We start from the raw sequence: 19,720 nt of genomic DNA on the forward strand, positions 1-19,720 counted from the left end.
AAGCACATCTTGACTTGAGTCAAGTTATGAGTCTCCACCCTCTTTAACCTGACACAAAAAGGAACCCTAACAAGCAGTGGCGTAGTTAGGTCATTTGACATCCAGGGCCCATAAATTTTTGTCACCCCATAAAACATCATTCCTTCCTTCCTTCCTTCCTTCCTTCCTTCCTTCCTTCCTTCCTGTTTTTATACCACTTTCCCTCTAAGCAGCTCAGGGTGGTGTGCAAGGTTCCTCTCCTTATTTTGTCCTCACAACCCTGTGAGGTAGGTGAGACTGAGAGATAGTAATGGTCATGACATGAAATGAATAATAATAATGGCCAGAAAATAAAGCAGTGAATATTTTCCCACAAACAACGCATAAAAATCTGCATCAAATGGTATTTAACATGATGGCATTATTCCTATAAGTCATGATTTCTAGAATTTTGGTCTCTAGGATGCCACCCACTTTCCACCCCCCAAGGAAGTCTCATTGAACTGTTTTCAGTTAAGGCAGTAGTTCTCAAACTTTTAACACTGGGACCCACTTTTTAGAATGACAGTTTGCCCAGGACCCACTGGAAGTGACGTCATGACTGGAAGTGGCATCATCTAGCAAAGTAAAATAAATAATTAAAAAAATAAAATAAAGAAAAATAAATAATTAAATAAGGGGAAACCAGCCCTGTTTCACCAAGGGAATTTTCTCTGTAGCCTACCTGCTATAACACCCCCCCCCCCCAAAAAAAAAAAAAATAGTGAGATTTCCAGCCCTCCCCAGTGTCCAGTTCAGTGTAAGTTTTTATATTTCAAGCATATCACTATCAGGACCCACCCGGCTTTACAAGTCTAAAAACAACGAAAAATTGACCTTACCAACTGACGACTCTGTTCTGTTCTTGGGGGGGGGGGTTGCTGCCTTTTGGAGCATTTGTTGAGCTCCACTTTCATCGCATTGGGACCATGTAGCTAGCCTTGCATTCCCCTTTCCATGACTTGACCAGCAGCCAAGCACAGTTGCTTACTTGTGAGTAAACATGACATGTGAGTTACTTACACTTTCGATAGGGCTCAATACTTTCCTTTGCTTGAAGGGAGGGACTTCCTTCTTAGGTGTTTTTTTGGGGTTGCTTTCAATGGATAGGAACCATTCCGGTGTCTTTGGATTCCTCTAAGTCTACCCTTTTGAAAGAACTAAGGCAGGTTCACCTACTCATGAGTAAACGTGCAATATGGCTCAATTTCACTTTCCATAGGGCTCCATGCATTTTTCAGTTTCCTGTTTTTTGTCCATTACATTTGATGGAAAGAAGATATCTTACCCTGCTTTTTTTCCACTGCATTCAGATAGAAATTCGGCATCCAATGGTATGTAGCATGATGGGGATATTCCTAACCTCTGCAACATTAGCGATGTTGGGTCATGTCAGGGGTCGAGCCCTTGTCTGACCCCTGACTTACCTGGCTGTAGGCCAGAAGCAGAACTGCTGAGCCGAAGATCCACCACTGCCTCTGCAGTTAACCAGGCAAGACACAGTGCAGCTGGTTCGAGAGACTACCCACCCAGAGCTCACCTGACCAGAGCAGTGAACAGGGCAGGGTCACCCTTAACCACCAAAGAGGAGGGAAGCAGGCTAGGGTCAGGGCCCCTTTCAGCCTAGAGAGGGAGGAAGGGGAGGAGCCGAGGGTGTGACTGGGGAGGATTAAAGCAGGGAAGCCTGTGATGACAGGCAGTTCTGGAGAGGGAAGACAGGTGTCCCTTCCTGAAGACCAAGGGTCTTAGGTCCTGCCTCCAGGGAGGAGGACAAGGATGTCTTGAACCCCCTCCCCCTGGCCTGGTCTGAGGCTTTCCCAGCAAGGAACCCAAGGGAGTTTGACACCCTACCCAGGGGTCCCAAGTTGGCACTTGGCACCCTGTCGGGTGACCCCAAGAGACCCCCCCTTTAGGGGCACCCCTCACAGGTCATATGTGGTGTCACCCCCCAAGGCTGGTACTTGGGGTAGACCACCCCCATGCTCCTCGCTAGCTACGCCTCTGCTAACAAGCAGAATTTCTGAGTTGCCAAGAGCATTTTGGGGACTTTAAAAGACTCCAGTGCCAAGTTTTTCTGCAAAAAGGTCGGCTGTGGCTCTGTGGACATAAACAGAGCTGCTGCCAGTGTGTGTGTGTGTATGTTGGAGTTCTCATTCGATACTCCCCTGGTATCCCCATCCCATCTGTAAAAAAGGTGGGAGGGGGTGGAACAAACTGCGTGAGAGTGGGGACAGAAGCGGTGAGAGGCAGGAGGGTCACATGCAGCAGCTGGCAGGTTTACCAGTATGACCCACTCCTCTGCAGCTTGACTCAGAAGTAGTAGGGCTAGGACTACATAGGTTACACACAAGGGTGGTGGCCATCAATTACAACAAACATTAATCCAAACGAAATTAATTATCAATACAAAAGTTATCATATTCATTAACCCAACTGGTTAATACTTTAACATTCCATATTTTTCCTCTAACCTTATCTATCCCATCATTTAAAAAAACTTCAAATTTTTACTTATACACTCTTCTTACCACTAAACTAGTCTCTAAAATAAAATCTTTCTTATCTAATTCTTAATTTCTAATATCACATCTAAAAAAGAAGTCTCCGATTACAATGGTATTACCCCCTTCAATATCTCTTATAACATATTATATATCATTTTCCATAACTATCCAATCAAAAAAGGCTTCAAATTTTTACTTATAGACTCTTCTTACAACTAAACTAACCTCTAAAATAAAATCTCTTATCTGATTTTTAATTTCTAATATCACATCTAAAAACAAATATCTCCAATTACAATGGTATTATACTTCACTTATCCACCACATATTTATTAACCCAAAATACAGGTTTAATATTTTCTCCAAAATAAATTGACATCTATAATTTATACTATTTACCTTCTCTTTTAAAAAATAACCCTTTTATTTATCTTAATACCACTTTGGTTTACACAATACTTATATTCCAAATTTGCAGTTCCATCTAATTTATTTCATATGTTTACCACTTTAATTTTCACAATACTTATAGTCCAAATTCCCTTTTCATCCACTTTAATTAATATAATTAATAAAATATTTATCTGAATACCACTTAATTTCCACAATGTTTATATTTCAAATTTTTATTTACATCTATTTTGATTTAATATGATTTAAAAAAATTCTACTTATTGTTCAACCATTTTGACCTACTTCTTATTGCTTACTTTGTACTCTATCTTATTGGTGTTCCCTCTTAGTTCTCCGACTGGTTCTTCCACTTCTTCTTTTTCTTCTTAGGTCTGTTGAATTTCTTGGCCCCCCTCTGTTTTTCTTTCTTCTTTTTCATTCTGTTATTCTTGAATTCAATCCATAAATTCTTCCTCTTCTTGAGACAGCTTGCTCTCTCAACATTTCCTCTTTTTTCTTCCTTAAGGTTCTTAGTTATTATGACAATTGCTTCTTCCGTCTCATGTCCCATTTCAAAATACTCCACTTCTTTAACTTCACCCGACATCTGATCCATTCTTTTTTCTTCTCTATTGTTTATAATCTGTTCCTGCAAGTTTACAAGGGAGGAGCTTATTTGCCCAATTTTTTCAGACAGTTCTCTGACCTGTTGCTCCATTTCTCTTCTAAAATCCATCACAAAATCCACCAACAAGGCCTGGCTTCCACGAACATCTTTTAAATTTTCAAAAGCCATTTTTATCAACATCAACTCAAACCACTTCCTGCAGGGCTACTTTCCAATTTTGTATCCAGGGCTACTTTCCAATTTTTATATCCAAAAAAAGTCAGTCAAATCAACACACTCAAATTAGGTTAGTATGCCTTTAAATGACCAAAAAAATTCAAGCCTCTTGCTGAGAAACCAAAAGTAGCAGTGACCAGGCTTAAATCAAGGCTTTTTGCTGGGAAAATGAAAGTAGACTTTATTCCTTCGTTGAAGATTACTTATTTATTTCTCTTCGGTACATACCATTAAAAAATAATAATCTTGTACTTACTCCAGCAGGGGAAATACCAATTCACCTATCCCCCCCGGGTGACTAGCGGCCAGCGTGAATAATCTTGAAATCTCCTCCTCCTCCAGACTTCTTACTTACAGTTCTCGGCAAAACTTTTTAACGAGCCAAGTTCACTCACTCTTAATAACTTTTTTTGCTATGAAGGCTATAAAGAGTGGCTGTCGTTGTTTCCTGCATTTCTCCTGCAGTTGTCTAAGGGAGAATACCATATCAGTGGTGGACCTGTTGGCTCGGAATCCGCACTGTGATTCTGGATAAATGCTCTCTGCAAGTACCTGGAGCCTCTTTAGTGCAACTCGGGCAAACAACTTTCCTACAACGCTAAGGAGAGAGATGCCGCGGTAGTTGTTGCAGTCACCCCTGTCGCCTTTGTTCTTGTACAGCGTGATGATGTTTGCATCCCTCATGTCTTGAGGTACTCCACCTTCTCTCCAGCAGAGACAGAGGATTTCATGCAGCTCAGTGACGATGATCTCTTTGCAGCACTTTAGGACTTCAGCAGGGATGCTATCTTTTCCAGGTGCCTTGCCAAAGGCAAGGGAGTCCCGGGCCACGTGAAGTTCTTCTAGGGTTGGTTCACTGTCAAGCTCCTCCAGTATAGGCAGGCACTCAATGTTGTTCAGCGCTTCTTCGGTGACTACATTATCTCTGGAGTATAGCTCAGAATAGTGCTGCACCCAGCGTTCCATCTGCTGCGTCCAATCCTGGATGACCTCGCCTGTGGCAGACTTCAGAGGGGCAATTTTCTTCTGCGTTGGACCTAGGGCCTGCTTGAGACCGTCATACATCCCCTTGATGTTGCCTGTGTCAGCTGCTATCTGTATCTTGGAACAGAGCTGGAGCCAGTAGTCGTTAGCACATCTCCTGGCAATCTGCTGGACTTTGCTGCGAGCAGCTCGGAGGACCTGCAGGTTGCGCTCACTGGGACAGGCCTTGTATGCTGCTTGAGCTCTCCTCTTTTCCTCAATGACTGGTGTCAACTCATCAGAGTGGGCTTAACAAACCTGTCTGCCGTCTTGTTGGTCTTCTTGCCAAATATGGACAAGGCGGTGTTGTAAACGGCATTCTTGAAATGTTCCCATCTGTTGGATGCGTTTGCATCGACCGGGCCTGGAAGAGATTCCTCAAGCGCTCGTGCAAATTCCTCCACTTTTCTCTGATCCTGGGTCTTGCTGGTATCAATGTGAGGTCTTCCTTCCTTTTTCGTGTGGTACAGTCGCTTTGTTCGCAGTTTCACTCTGCTGCACACCAGGGAGTGGTCGGTGTCGCAGGCAGCACCCTGATAGCTGCATGTGATCTTGATGCTGGGAAGGCTGGAGCGTCTGGTGAGAATCAGGTCCCAAATTGGTGAGAATCCACCAGGATTGGTGAGAATCCTGGATTGGTGAGAATCCAGGATTGGTGAGAATCCAATCCAAAGATTGGATGTCCACCCAGACTCCTCAGCATCATCAGATCCTTCCACAAGGACATGAAGGGCACTGTTGTCTTCGATGGATCCACATCAGACCCCTTTGACATCCGAAGCGGCATGAAGCAGGGCTGTGTTCTTGCACCAACCTTGTTTGGGATTTTCTTCGCTGTTCTGCTGAAGCATGCCTTTGGAACTGCAACAGAAGGCATCTATCTCCGGACCAGATCAGATGGAAAGCTCTTCAACCTCTCTAGACTGAGAGCAAAGTCCAAAGTCCAGCTGAAATGTCTGCGTGACTTCCTCTTTGCCGACGATGCAGCTATCACTACCCACTCTGCCAAAGATCTCCAGCAGCTCATGGATCGTTTTAGCAAGGCCTGCCAAGATTTTGGACTGACAATCAGCCTGAAGAAAACACAGGTCATGGTTCAGGATGTGGACTCACCTCCCTGCATTACAATCTCTGCACGTGAACTAGAGGTTGTCCATGACTTTGTGTACCTTGGCTCAACGATCTCCGACACTCTTTCTCTCGATACCGAGCTAAACAAACGCATCGGTAAAGCAGCTACCAGGTTTTCCAGACTCACAAAGAGAGTCTGGTCCAACAAGAAGCTGACGGAACATACCAAGATCCAGGTCTACAGAGCTTGCGTCCTGAGTACACTTCTGTTCTGCAGCGAATCATGGACACTTCACTCACAACAGGAGAGGAAACTGAACGCTTTCCACATGCGCTGCCTCCGACGCATTCTCGGCATCACCTGGCAGGACAAAGTTCCAAACAACACAGTCCTGGAACGTGCTGGAATCCCTAGCATGTACGCACTACTGAAACAGAGACGCCTGCGTTGGCTCGGTCATGTTGTGAGAATGGATGATGGCTGGATCCCAAAGGATCTCCTCTATGGAGAACTGGTGCAAGGAAAGCGCCCTACAGGTAGACCACAGCAGCGATACAAGGACATCTGCAAGAGGGATCTGAAGGCCTTAGGAGTGGACCTCAACAGGTGGGAAACCCTGGCCTCCGAGCGGCCCGCTTGGAGGCAGGCTGTGCAGCATGGCCTTTCCCAGTTTGAAGAGATACTTGGCCAACAGTCTGAGGCAAAGGGGCAAAGAAGGAAGGCCCATAGCCAGGGACACAGACCAGGGACAGACTGCACTTGCTCCCGGTGTGGAAGGGATTGTCACTCCCGAATCGGCCTTTTCAGCCACACTAGACGCTGTTCCAGAACCACCTTTCAGAGCGCGATACCATAGTCTTTCGAGACGGAAGCTTGCCAACTACCATTGAGTGTTTCAATAAATGCAATTTTTTATATTGATAAATATGATAGCCTTTGTATTGATGATTATTTTGTTGCTGTTTTTTTAATGTATGTTGGAATCTAGGGGCCAATACCCTTATGTATAACCTGTGTTGTACCTACCCTAAATATAACCTATTTCCTTTCCAGTATCTGTAATAAATAAACAAAAAAATATTTAAAAAAGGAGTATGAAATATACAATACTAAGGGCAGAATCCTAATCAGGTCTACTCAGAAGCTGATCTGTAATAGGGGTGAAATCTGAACTGCAATCACAGCAAAGGCAGTACACATCTCACATCTCACCATGATCCCAGTTCAGACTGCCCTTCCCAAAATTGCATACCGTTTGATCTTCATAAACATGTATGTTATTCATTTCACAAGGATGATCAGGGAGGTGTTTAGGTACTCTGTAATTATCCAGTACTGTAATTTCCTTCCTTGGGTAATCAGTAAGAAATACATCCATATTTCAAAAGGAGATGGATTTATTCTGAACTGTGTCGGCGCTCAATGGTGGAACAGAGATTGATCAGGCATCTCTTCTTTAGCTCACCTCACCGGCCAAACATTTCAGGAGGAAAATCTGTGACCACACATGCTGCTTACATGTGGCTCCAGAGTGAGGCTCTAGCAAGGTGCCTGCCATAGAGATATCATTGTAGCTGGAAATGTAGTTCAGGATGCGGAAGTTCAGATGCAGCTGGGTTAGACATGCATTTGCAGCCCTGTGGTTGTTTTTGCTCTTGATGCTGCAGCTTTTGCCTTCTCTTGACTGTTGGGAGGATGTGCCCCATGACTGTGAATTGGAAGGAAGCTATGGGGATACTAGGCTAGGAGATGCTGTCATTGGTGGGGTCCTCTCTCTTATACGTCCTGTACACACTGCAATTGATTTTCAGAGCCTACCAGCGATGGAGGTCGGCAAATTCTCGTAAGTTATTATATGTTTGTTAGCCATCACTCTATTTAAAACATGAAGACTAGGGAACAAATGACTGCACTGTGGTGGAATTTCAACAGGTGCAGCTTGTTGAAAAGAACAGGGTGGGGATAGGGGTGTGCCATGGCCGGAAAGGGAATGGCTATTGTTGGAACCAGCTTCACTGACATTTGGTCTCCCTTCCTGGCCACCAACAACTCACACATATCCACTGGGACTTGCACAAGCAAAATCATTGCTGCAGGTCTGAGTAGATCCATTGCAGATCTATGATTGGGGCAGCTAAGACTTGCTTCATGGCAAAAGAAGAAGTGTTCCCTTACCTAATCATTTTTGTCCTGGTCAGATGAACAACTTCATTCCAGCTCCCCTCTTCCTTAACCCTCTTTAATTCTGCTTCCTTTTCTCATTGTACTAGCGATGAGTTTTTTGGTGTAGAATACTGCAGGGGTCATTGTCCCTCAAGTGATTGAGTGCCGTGTGAGTGCCATGTGAACCAGCACTAAAAAAAACAACAACTTTGATCTTGATGGGGCAAGAACCTGACACTGATTGATCGCTTACATTCACAATAGCTGTCAGTCATGCCCAGGATGAACAATGCTGTAGCAAAATAGTGCTCATGGAAATGCCACTGTGGGTGGTACTGCTTTATATGTATTTGTGGTGCATGTGACAATGTGATAGATGTTATCTCTGCCTCAGTGTCAATCTAATTGCAGAATAGAGTTCAAACATTATCAACATGCCCTGGCCTTCATTTTTGCCATTCATGAAATCAACAGGAATCCCAATCTCTTGCCCAACATGACCCTCGGTTTTAAAATCTACGACAACTTTTTTGAAGGAATGGACATATATAAGTCCATCCTGTGTCTACTCTTCCAAAGGCAAAGGAGTGTACCCAATTACAAGTGTGATAAGAAAGGTGATGTCTTGTCTGTCATTGGGGGATTCATGGTAGAACATGTCAACCAAATGGCCAACATTCTTAGCCACTACAAGTTTCCACAGGTATGTACATTCAGATGCATGAATGGGTGGCAGAAAACTGCTCCTCACTCATTATCTATTATTTGGGACTTTATCAGTGAATGCCCTTTTTTTAGCTTGAAAAGAATTGCAAAGGGGCAATGCAATGAATTGCTCAAATGGTTACTTTTTTAAAATAAGCAATTGTTTTTTTCAAAAGAAGTAACCATTTGAGGAGGTCCTTGAGATCTCAGTTGTATAGGAGGACATAAAATGACTGACCAGCAACCCAGATGTGGGCAGATTTCTCCTCAGACTTTAAATCAAGGCAGTTCACATGCCAAGGTTTTCTAAACCCCCAAAGAGATTTTTACAATAGAATTGCCTCCCAGTCTGGCCTTCCTCTGGCTGCTTCATCTCCCATGCAACTTGACCGCAACTCTTCTCTGTCACCGATGGTCAACTCGTTATCAGCGTGTCAATAACTCTCGGATACTTCTGGTTGTTTTGTACTGGTGTCCCCAGATCTTCAGGCAGACATGGCAGTAGCTGAGCTAGACCTCCTGCACAAAATATGTCTTTCAGTGTATAAAACTCAGGTTTGTATCAAGAAAATGTCTCATAAATACAGCCCATTATATAAACTGTTCTTAAGCGCACCAATCTTGTCGCACTGATTTAATACTATTTAGTCATGTCTCATATTCTGGGGATACAAACCATAGAGGTGATTTTAATCTTTCAAAAAATTGAAACTTGAAGCTCGGCAAAACAATAGCTTGGTCTAAATCAAATACATTATCCATTTCAGGACTTTAAGTGATGGCTTGTGGACATGGTGAAAGGAAATGTGTTGTAACTCATTGAGAGCACAACCCTAAGCATGTCTACAAGTCTCACTGTGTTCAATGGGGCTTACTCCCTGGAAAGCAAGTATAGTGTTGCAGACTTACTATAAATTCCAGGCATAAGTGTGCATAGGATTGCAAACTTACTATAATTTATTGATGGGAATGTCTTCAAAGATACATTGTTCAGTATACTCAGAGTATCATTGATAAGCAAAAATCTGGATTGTAGTAAACACTTTGGTTTGGAAAACAGTGGTTAATTCTCAAACCTGATATGAGCCATGTTTCCCCCTGTTAGCTTACCTATGGAACATATGAGATGCCAGTCACAAGAAATAATTTTCCTTTTATATACTGGATGGCAATAAGGGAAGGTACTCTACACACCGGAATAGTCCAGCTACTGATGCATTTTCAATGGACATGGATTGGCCTCATTGTTTCAGAGGATGATAGTGGAGAAGGCTTTCTACAGAGGCTGACACCATTGCTTGCCCGGAATAGCATTTGTGTTGCCTTCTTAAAAAGGACTGGCAGTCCCAAGGATTTGAATGTGTATTCCACTCAAAGTACATACTTAAAAAATATATTAAGTATACGCCCTACACTTTTATCAATGACAGCCAATGTTGTTATTGTCAGTGGGGACTCTCAGTCTCTGGTAACACTAGCCATCATTTTAAATATTGCTGAATTTATCTATAAATCCCATATAGGGAAGATTTGGATCACACCACCTCAGTGGGATTTCGTCAACGCTGTTGACACTGAAGGCTTCTGTGCAAAAACATTCCATGGGACTTTGTCTTTCACAACCTCCACAAGGCCCGTGCCAGGATTCCAGGACTTCCTTCAGACTCTAAAGCCTGATAAGTCACTCACACGTTTTCTCTGCATTTTCTACAAACTTGCATTCAGGTGTTTCCATGATGGGGAACACTGTACAGGAGAGGAGAAACTGGAGAGCCTGCCTCAGTCTCTGTTTGAGATGGAGATGAGTGATCAGAGCTACCGCATTTACAATGCTCTCTATGCTGTAGCGCATGCTTTAAATGCCATGTTTTTGCCCAGACCAAAAACAGTGCTGAACAGAGACACATCCAAACTGTTGAACATTGAACCGTGGCAGGTATATTCCTCACTGCATTGATATGGTTATGTATGATGTAATTCCAAACACAGTTAGTAGGAAGAAACTTGCTACTGAGCAGAATGAAAAGTTCTTCTAAATGAAATTGCTGTGGATGGAATGGGTGGTGTGGGTGAAATCATGTCCCTGGGCACATGGGGTGGACACACTGCAGAAGCTAAGCAGATTTGGATCTTGCAGAACTTTGAAGACAGTCAAACTGGGTATCCCAGATGCAATGCTTTAAGTTGCAAAAGGAAAGAAAGATGGAATATAAATATTTAATTGTGAAAACCAGCCACTAGTATTGTTAACACAAAGCTCCCTGTAAACCACTGAGTAGAGGAACAAATGAAATACTTCAATAGAGCTCAACTTTTCCAGCTTTCTATCACCAAGGCAGCTGCAGTGTAGCCCCTAGGCCTCTGTGACTAGCCCCACACTGCAGGATGTAGTGCATGCCCCATTGGCATCAGTACTAGAAAGTTGAATAGCATTGGGCCCAAAGATATGGAAATGTTGGATGGATATAATGGTGAGCTGAGAGGAGAGAAAGATGAGGAAGATCTGGCAAGCCTATTCTGTTTTTAATGAATGAATAAAATGTTCTTGTATCTTGTAATTGGTACATCTCAGGTTTACAGGTACCTTTTTTTGACTGGGTGTTTGATAATACAGTGTACAATATTAAGGTATCAACTGTTTTCTACTTTCCGTTTTTGTCCAATCTAGATGCACTCTTTTCTGAAAAATGTCCACTTTAACAATGGTGCTGGCCATGAAGTCTGGTTTGCTGATGAGGAATTGTCATCTGGACTTGATGTTATTAATTGGGTCACTTTCCCTAATCAATCCTTCCTTAAGATTCAAGTTGGAAAGATGTCTCCAAGTCAAGAGTTTACCATCCACGATGATGCCATTGTGTGGAATAGCAGATTTAAGGAGGTAGGGCTAAAATTCTTCAGCAAGGTGACCTCCTCATTTGCCTGGGAACATGATTTTACCCACACCACCCAAGCATTCCTGAGCATCTGAACGTTCCTGGAGACATGCACTGCATGCTATGGTGAAGGCATGACTGAGAGGCCTTTGAGATGTAAGGGAACATACTTTCCCCTTACCTCTGCATAGGCCCCTGACAGTTTATGGGTCTCCTCCTACCTATGCCTGCCAGTTAATTGGTATGAGCCCAAGGAGATCCAGAGGGTGGAGCAGCTTGAAAAATAGGGGATCGAATCCAAAATGCATGACTGCCAGCAGATCAACCCTTTCCTTCCCTGACACACCCCAGTTCCTCCCCTGAAGTGCCCCATTACTCTTCCTCTCTGCTTATGGCCCACCCCTGACGACAACTTGCTTGGGATGGTAGAGACTCCTGAAGCCACGGCTGTGCACTCTGTGGTGCTCACCATTTGTGGCATTGGCCTGACAGCACGCAACCGAGGCCCGGCTCTTGTGCTGCCACAAAGTGTCCTGCAATGCTGGAATGTGAGTTCTGGCAGTGCAGAGTGACCATAGGATTGTACCCTTACAGAGCAATCCTATGCCTCCCTACTCAGAAATAAGTCTCACTGAGTTCAATTGAATTCTCAAACTGTGGGTCAGGACCCACGAGGTGTGTCACGAGCCATTTTCAGGTGGGCCTCCATTCATTTCAAGGTGTATTTTATTTTTAATATATTAGATGCATGTGACTGCATTTGTGGAAATGTTACCGATCTGCACTTTTAACAGGCTACTATGGGTATGCCTTTAACGATGATAGTCAATGGGGATTACACCCAGGTAAGTGTGAATAGGATTGCAGTCTGTGTGGTGTTTGGGGCATTTTTAAAAAACTGATTGACAACAGCTTGGGAGGGTTGTTCTTTATTTTAAGCCAATCTGTAATATTTTAATGTACTTATTTACTCTAATTTTGTTGTATGGGGGAGTGAAAAACGTTCCTGCTTGATGATGTCACTAGAAGCCATAAGATCACTTCCAGGTTAATGACATCACTTCTTTTGGGTCCCAATAGATTGTCACTCTAAAAAGTGGGTCTCGGGGCTAAAATAAATAAAAGACAGAATAAAACTATTTTAAACATATTTGCAAGGCACATAGCATGTCATGTTGATTAAACAAATACCTATATTGAGATAAACGTTGAGATAAATATCAAATAGATAGCTGGGTTTTGAGGTGGGACTCAAAGTTTGTGTCCCATGTACAAGTTTTAACAAGTTGAAGCCTACTGGAGAAAGAAGGATGGCCATAGTGGGGGACATTAAAAGAGCTTCTACTTATGTCCCTATTTTTTATTCTTAGACATCACCCCATCAGAATCTAATTGCTATTGGGCACTGGCAGACCTGGGGAGGAGGTAAAATGCCATGGGGCGCCACACCTCAGAGCCGGCCAGCCCCCATGCCTCCGTCCACACCCCTGCTGCCAGCCATGCCCCCTCACCACTGCTTTTGGGTGACCTCCGGAGGCATTCTGGGGGCTGTGGAGGTCGCACATGTCAGATCTGCCACATTTCCCATCATGCATACCATGGTAGCATCAGGTTTAATATGCTTAAAATGAAGTGAAGTGAATGGGGACACACCTGACCGACCTAATCAATCCTGAACCACAGTTAGCTGCCATCCACACCCCCACCGCCATCCACATCTCCCAATCGCCATTTTCGGCTGCCCTCTGAAGTCCTTCTGGGAACTGAGATGGCGGCACAAGGCCTTCTTCAAAACCCTGCAAACTGTCACTTCTGGTTTTCCGACAAAAACTGGAAGTGATGTTTAAAAGCACTTGAAGGCCTCCGGAAGGCCAGAGGAGGCCACGTGCCTCCTGGATGTGATGGTAAGAGGTAGCAACCACTGGGGCAGGCAGCATTCTGTAGTCCTGGCCTGGGGCAGCACAGGGGCCAGGAATGCCAGTGCGATGGGCCAGTTCCCTGATGAAATAAAAGCATGCTAAGTCTTCTGCTAGCAAAGGGCCCTTTGGGAATAAAACCAAATGCTGACGTATTTCCTGTTTCATTTGGCTCTGCCCTGGGCTCTTTTGAGCCTCGGTAGGAAAAAGAAACCTCTCTACCAAAATGTGAGAATAGAACTCTCCCTGAAATCCAATAGAACGGGAGTCTTCAAGAGGTCACTCGCAGCACGGGAGTAATCTGTTGCTGGTCAGGTGAGCTGCTCTCGATAAGGTGAAGTGCACTGAAAGGGAAGGATGGTCATGGTGGTGGGCATCCAACGTTGGCTTCAGCGTTTCTCCTCATTCTTTGCTCTTAGAATCTGCCTCGTTCAACCTGTGTTGAGAGCTGCCGTGTTGGACACAGCAAGACGGTTCGAGAGGGGGAAGCAATCTGTTGCTATGATTGTACTCCGTGTCCCGATGATATGATGTCTAACCAGACAGGTAAGTGGCAGTGCACAGATTTTCCAGGAAATATTTGCAAATATTAGTCCACCCTAAAACCATAACATATACCTTTGTACTGGCCTGCTCTGCTGCAAACAATTTATGATGCACTGCTTCTTAAAGGGATCACTGATTGCAACTGCAACAAGGGAGGCACCATGAAAGACTTCATAAGAACATAATAACATAAGAATAGCCCCACTGGATCAGGCCTTAGGCCCATCTAGTCCAGCTTCCTGTATCTCACAGCGGCCCACCAAATGCCCCAGGGAGCACATCAGATAACCTCATCCTGGTGCCCTCCCTTGCATCTGGCATTCTGACATAGCCCATTTCTAAAATCAGGAGGTTGCACATGCACATCATGGTTTGTAACCTGTAATGGATTTTTCCTTCAGAAATTTGTCCAATCCCCTTTTAATGGCATCCCAGGCCAGATGCCATCACCACATCCTGTGGCAAGGAGTTCCACAGACTAACCACACGCTGAGTAAAGAAATATTTTTCTTTTGTCTGTTCTAACTCTCCCAACACTCAATTTTAGTGGATGTCCCCTGGTTCTGGTGTTTTGTGAGAGTGTAAAGAGCATCTCTCTCTCCACTCTGTCCATCCCCTGCATAATTTTGTATGTCTCAATTATGTCCCCCCTCAGGCGTCTCTTTTCTAGGCTGAAGAGGCCCAAACGCCGTAGCCTTTCCTCATAAGGAAGTGCCCCAGCCCCGTAATCATCTTAGCTACCCTCTTTTGCACCTTTTCCATTTCCACTATATCCTTTTTGAGATGCGGCGACCAGAACTGGACACAACACTCCAGGTGTGGCCTTCCCATAGATTTGTACAACGGCATTATAATATTAGCCATTTTGTTCTCAATACCTTTTCTAATGATCCCAAGCACAGAATTGGCCGTCTTTACTGCCACTGCACATTGGGTCAACACTTTCATCAACCTGTCCACCACCACCCCAAGATCTCTCTCCTGATCTGTCACAGACAGCTCAGAACCCATCAGCCTATATGTGAAGTTTTGATTTTTTGCCCCAATGTGCATGACTTTACACTTACTGACATTGAAGCATATCTGCCATTTTGCTGCCCATTCTGCCAGTTTAGAGAGATCCTTCTGGAGCTCCTCACAATCACTTCTGGTCTTCACCACTGGCAAAAGTTTGGTGTCGCCTGCAAACTTAGTTACCTCACTGCTCAAACCTATCCCCAGGTCATTTATGAAGAGGTTGAAAAGCACTTGGGGCACACCGCTTTTCACTTCTCTCCATTGTGAAAATTGCCCACTGTCACCCACTCTCTGTTTCCTGGTCTTCAACCAGGTCTCAGTCCAGGAGAGGACCTGTCCTCTAATTCCCTGACTGTGTAGTTTTTTCAGTAGCCTTCGGTGAGGGACCGTGTCAAATGCCTTCTGGAAGTCCAGATATATAATGTCCACGGGTTCTCCCGCATCCACATGCTTGTTGACCTTTTCAAAGAATTCTAAAAGGTTTGTGAGGCAAGACTTACCCTTACAGAAGCCATGCTGATTCTCCCTCAGCAAGGCTTGTTCGTCTATGTGTTTTGAGATTCTATCTTTGATGAGGCATTCCACCATCATACCCGGTATGGATGTTATTCTTAGATGTTATCGCATCAGAATCTAATTGCTATTGGGCACTGGCATACCGGGGGGAGGTAAAATGCCCTGGGGTGCCACCCCTCAGAGCCGGCTGGTCCCCCTGCCATCATCCACACCCCTGCTTCCATCCTTGCCGCCTCACCACTGCTTTTGGCTGCCCTCTGGAAGCATTCTGGGGACTATGGACGGTGCACATGTCAAAACTGAAAGTAGTGTCTAAAAGCACTGGAGGGCGAGAGGAGGCCATGCGCAGCCTGGTGGCAACCAGTGGGGGAGGGGCAGCATTCTGTGGTCCTGGCCTCGGGCGGCACAGGGGCCAGGAATGCCAGTGCTACTGGGCCAATTCCCTGATAAAATAAAAGCGTACTAAGTCTTCTGCTAGCAAAAGAGCACTTCTGGAATAAAACCAAATTCCGATGCATTTCCTGTTTCATTTGGGCTCTGCTCTGAACTGTTTTGAACCCAGTAGGAAGACTAAATCTACAGCAGCGGTTCTCACACATTTAACATTGGGACCCAGTTCTTGGAATGAGAATCTGTCAGGACTTACCAGAAGTGATGTCATGACCAGAAATGACATCATCAAGTAGGAAAATTTTTTACAATCCTAGGCTGCAATCCTACCCACATTTATGCAGGAGTAAGTCCCATTTACTATCATTGTGAAAAGAATATACATAGTAGCTTGTTAAAAGTACAGGTCTGAAACATTTCCCCAAATGCATTCACATACCACAGTAGCATCAAATCTAATATACTAAAAATAAAATATTGAAATGAATGGAGACACACCTGAAATTGGCTCACAACCCACCGAGTGGGTCCCGACCCACAATTTGAGAAAAACCGCTCTACAGAAATGTGAATATAGAACCCCCGCTGAAGTCAAATATAACAGGAGTCCTTAACAGGTCGCTGCAGCAGGGGAGTTCTCTGTTGCTGGTCAGAATTGAGTTGAGCTCCTGCTCTTGATAAGCTGAAGTGCACTGAAAGGGAAGGATGGTTCTGGTGGTGGGCATCAAATGTTTGCTTCACATTTTTGTTCTTCGAATGTGCCTCGTTCAACCTGCATTCAGAGCTGCCACGTTGGACACAGCAAGACGGTTCGAGAGGGAGAAGCAATCTGTTGCTATGATTGCACTCCCTGTCCCGATGTATGATGTCTGACCAGACAGGTAAGTGGCAGTGCACAGATTTTCCAGGAAATATTTGCAAATATTTGTTCACCCTAACACCATAGCACATGCATTTGTATGGTCTGCTCTTCTCCAAATACTTAAATCATGATCCACTGATTCTTAACGGGAACACTGGTTACAAATGCAACAAGGGAGGCACCTTGAAAGACTTCAGAGGCAGTCCATCATACAGTTAAGTGCACTTAATCCCGCTGGTGCCTATCCCTTGCTTCATTTGGTCATTCACTCCCCCAACCCGAAGCACTGAAGTGCTTACAAAGAAAATGGGGAATTCCTGTCCAACATTTTCTCTCAACCTCCCATCATTCTTCTGGATTCATAAAGCTACTGACACTCTCTTTGTCCTTTTCAGATGCATCTCATTGTGACAAATGCCCAGAAGATCAGTACCCAAACAAGAATCAAGATCAATGTATCCCCAAAGAGACAGCCTTCCTAAACTACGAGGAACCCTTAGGAATCAGTTTGGTTTCTATTGCTGTTTCCTTTACAGCAATAACAGTTATGGTGATACTGATCTTTTTAAAGAACTGGAACACTCCCATTGTCAAAGCCAACAATCAAAACCTCACCTGCATTCTTCTCACCTCCATCCTGCTTTGCTACCTTTCCTCCCTTCTCTTCCTTGGAGAACCTAGCAAGGTGTCCTGCCTTCTCCGACAATCGGCTTTTGGCATCATTTTCTCTGTGGCTGTTTCTTGTGTTTTGGCAAAAACCGCCACTGTGGTCCTGGCCTTCATGGCCACCCAGCCAGGGAACAGGATGAGGAAATGGCTGGGGAAAAAAGTGGCCCACTCCATTGTCCTTTCCTGTTCCCTCATTCAAGTGGGGATTTGCACTGTTTGGCTGTCCACCTCTCCTCCGTTTCCAGATGTTGACATGCACTCCCAGACTGAGCACATCATAGTGGAGTGTAATGAAGGGTCGATCATCATGCTCTATTCTGTCCTGGGCTACGTTGGTTTTCTGGCCCTCACCAGCTTCACAGTCGCTTTCCTTGCCCGAAAACTGCCAGATACTTTCAATGAAGCCAAATTCATCACCTTCAGCATGCTGGTCTTCTGCAGTGTGTGGATCTCCTTCATTCCTGCTTACCTGAGCACCAAGGGGAAAGACGTGGTGGCTGTGGAGGTCTTTGCCATCTTGGCTTCCAACACTGGCCTTCTGATTTGCATTTTTCTGCCTAAATGCTATGTTATTGTGCTAAAACCAGCTCTCAACTCCAAGCAGCTGCTAACAGAGAAAAGAAGTAATTAAATCCGATTCCAAGATGATAGTTGTTTTGCATGTTTCTCTCTCTCTATGTTTCCATACAGCAAGAATACTAGAGCACAGCATATCACATTTTTAACTCAGATCAGATTCTTTGGTATGGAATGTACACGGAGGGATGAGAAATCATTTCAGGATCAATAGTTGCATCTCCTTGGCAGCTATCCAAGGATAATGTTAATAATGCAGGATAAAGACACAACCCAGAAGTCAAAATGATGAAACAAGGAAATAGAAACTTCATATAAATGCATGATACTGAGGCAGCACAGGGTCACCAAAACAACCCAAAGGTTTCCATCCTTTAAGACAGGGGTGTAAAACCTTTTGGCAAAATGGCCACATCATCTCTCTCACACTGTGTCAGGGGCTGGGGAAAAAAAGAATGAATTCAGGTTAAAAGTTGAATAAATATACATAAGTTTACATAAATTAATATACTAGAGGTGGAACTTATATGAATGAATGAAGGTCTTGCAATAGCTCAAGGCCTATAAAAGGCCTTACAAAAGGCAAGGCCGGCCTTTTCTTTGCTGCTGCTACTGCATCACAGATGTGAATCAGCAAGCACTGGAGGGAGCCCTCATCCCACAGCTAATGTGAGAGGTCAAACAGTCGCCAAACAGTCACCCTCATGCTGAGAGCAGTTGCATCTGGCCAGTGCAGGCTCCAGCAAGTTTCTGGAGGGCCAGAGGCTCATTGGAGACTGGGGTGTCCCTGAGGGTTGCATTGGGATTCTTCAATGGCTGCAAGTGACCCCATGGCAGGGGTTTGGGTACCCCTGTTCTAAGAGTAGTATCTTCCTCCAAGAAGCCCTTCTTTCACAGGAAGAACACTTTATCTGAGTAGAGGAAGGGAATCTCTGTAGTCCAAACTATTGGAAATTTTCTATAGTTCTGAGGTTTTTTTCTAATCATGGATATTTCTGGTCATGATCCAATAACCCAATTTCTTCTCAGCATTATGAGGTGCTGCTTCTCAGTACTTTTACCACAGTACACTTATAACGGGCCCTTTTCTTTCAATGTTTATCATCTAGATCTCAGCCACACAGTCATAATGAACTCCAGGTTGATGCATTAGACCAGAATAAGCACCCAACACTGCTGCACTGGTGCGGTCACTGGGTCGGAAAGAGAAAAATTGCGATATGCCTTCTGTGGTATCATGAAGGGGTGTGGAAGGTGCGTACTGCATTGGCTGACACCCTCAGGGAGATGGAACCACTAGTGGTCGACATTTTGGAAACCTTTTAGACTATTTGAATTTATGAATAATACCATCATGTTATATGGGACTTGAATGTTAGATATGGGAATACTAATTGCATGCAGAACATAAATGAAACAAACCATGTTGAATTATCTGCATTCCATCACACATTGGGCCATTTAACCCCCAAAAAGAAAACACAACTGCCTTCCTTATGTAACAAAAAGTGAATTTGCTGAAATCAAAACTCACCAGTAACACTGATTGTTCCAAGTACCAATGATGTGTTATTGTGACACAGCAGGCAACCAATACGGTGTTCGTATGCAAGGATCAGCAAATTAAGCG

At 44.2% G+C, this 19,720-nt stretch overlaps 1 protein-coding gene across 1 annotated transcript; it reads left to right on the plus strand.

Annotated features, from left to right (window-relative positions):
* Positions 1-12,416: 12,416 nt before the first annotated feature.
* LOC136652522 (vomeronasal type-2 receptor 26-like) lies at positions 12,417-18,145 on the plus strand. Its single transcript, XM_066629464.1, has 3 exons — positions 12,417-12,443; positions 13,934-14,060; positions 17,241-18,145. The coding sequence occupies exons 1-3, from the start codon at positions 12,417-12,419 to the stop codon at positions 18,143-18,145; spliced, it is 1,059 nt and encodes a 352-aa protein (XP_066485561.1).
* Positions 18,146-19,720: the final 1,575 nt, after the last annotated feature.

Source organism: Tiliqua scincoides, chromosome 5 (assembly GCF_035046505.1).
Source record: "Tiliqua scincoides isolate rTilSci1 chromosome 5, rTilSci1.hap2, whole genome shotgun sequence".
Classification (NCBI taxonomy): Eukaryota; Metazoa; Chordata; class Lepidosauria; order Squamata; family Scincidae; genus Tiliqua; species Tiliqua scincoides.

Coding starts and splice junctions, on each gene's coding strand:
- LOC136652522 (XM_066629464.1), top strand. CDS start 12,417: ATGATAGTCAATGGGGATTACACCCAG. Junction 12,444..13,933: donor TCAATGGGGATTACACCCAG/GTAAGTGTGAAT, acceptor CTTTGCTCTTAG/AATCTGCCTCGTTCAACCTG. Junction 14,061..17,240: donor TATGATGTCTAACCAGACAG/GTAAGTGGCAGT, acceptor TGTCCTTTTCAG/ATGCATCTCATTGTGACAAA.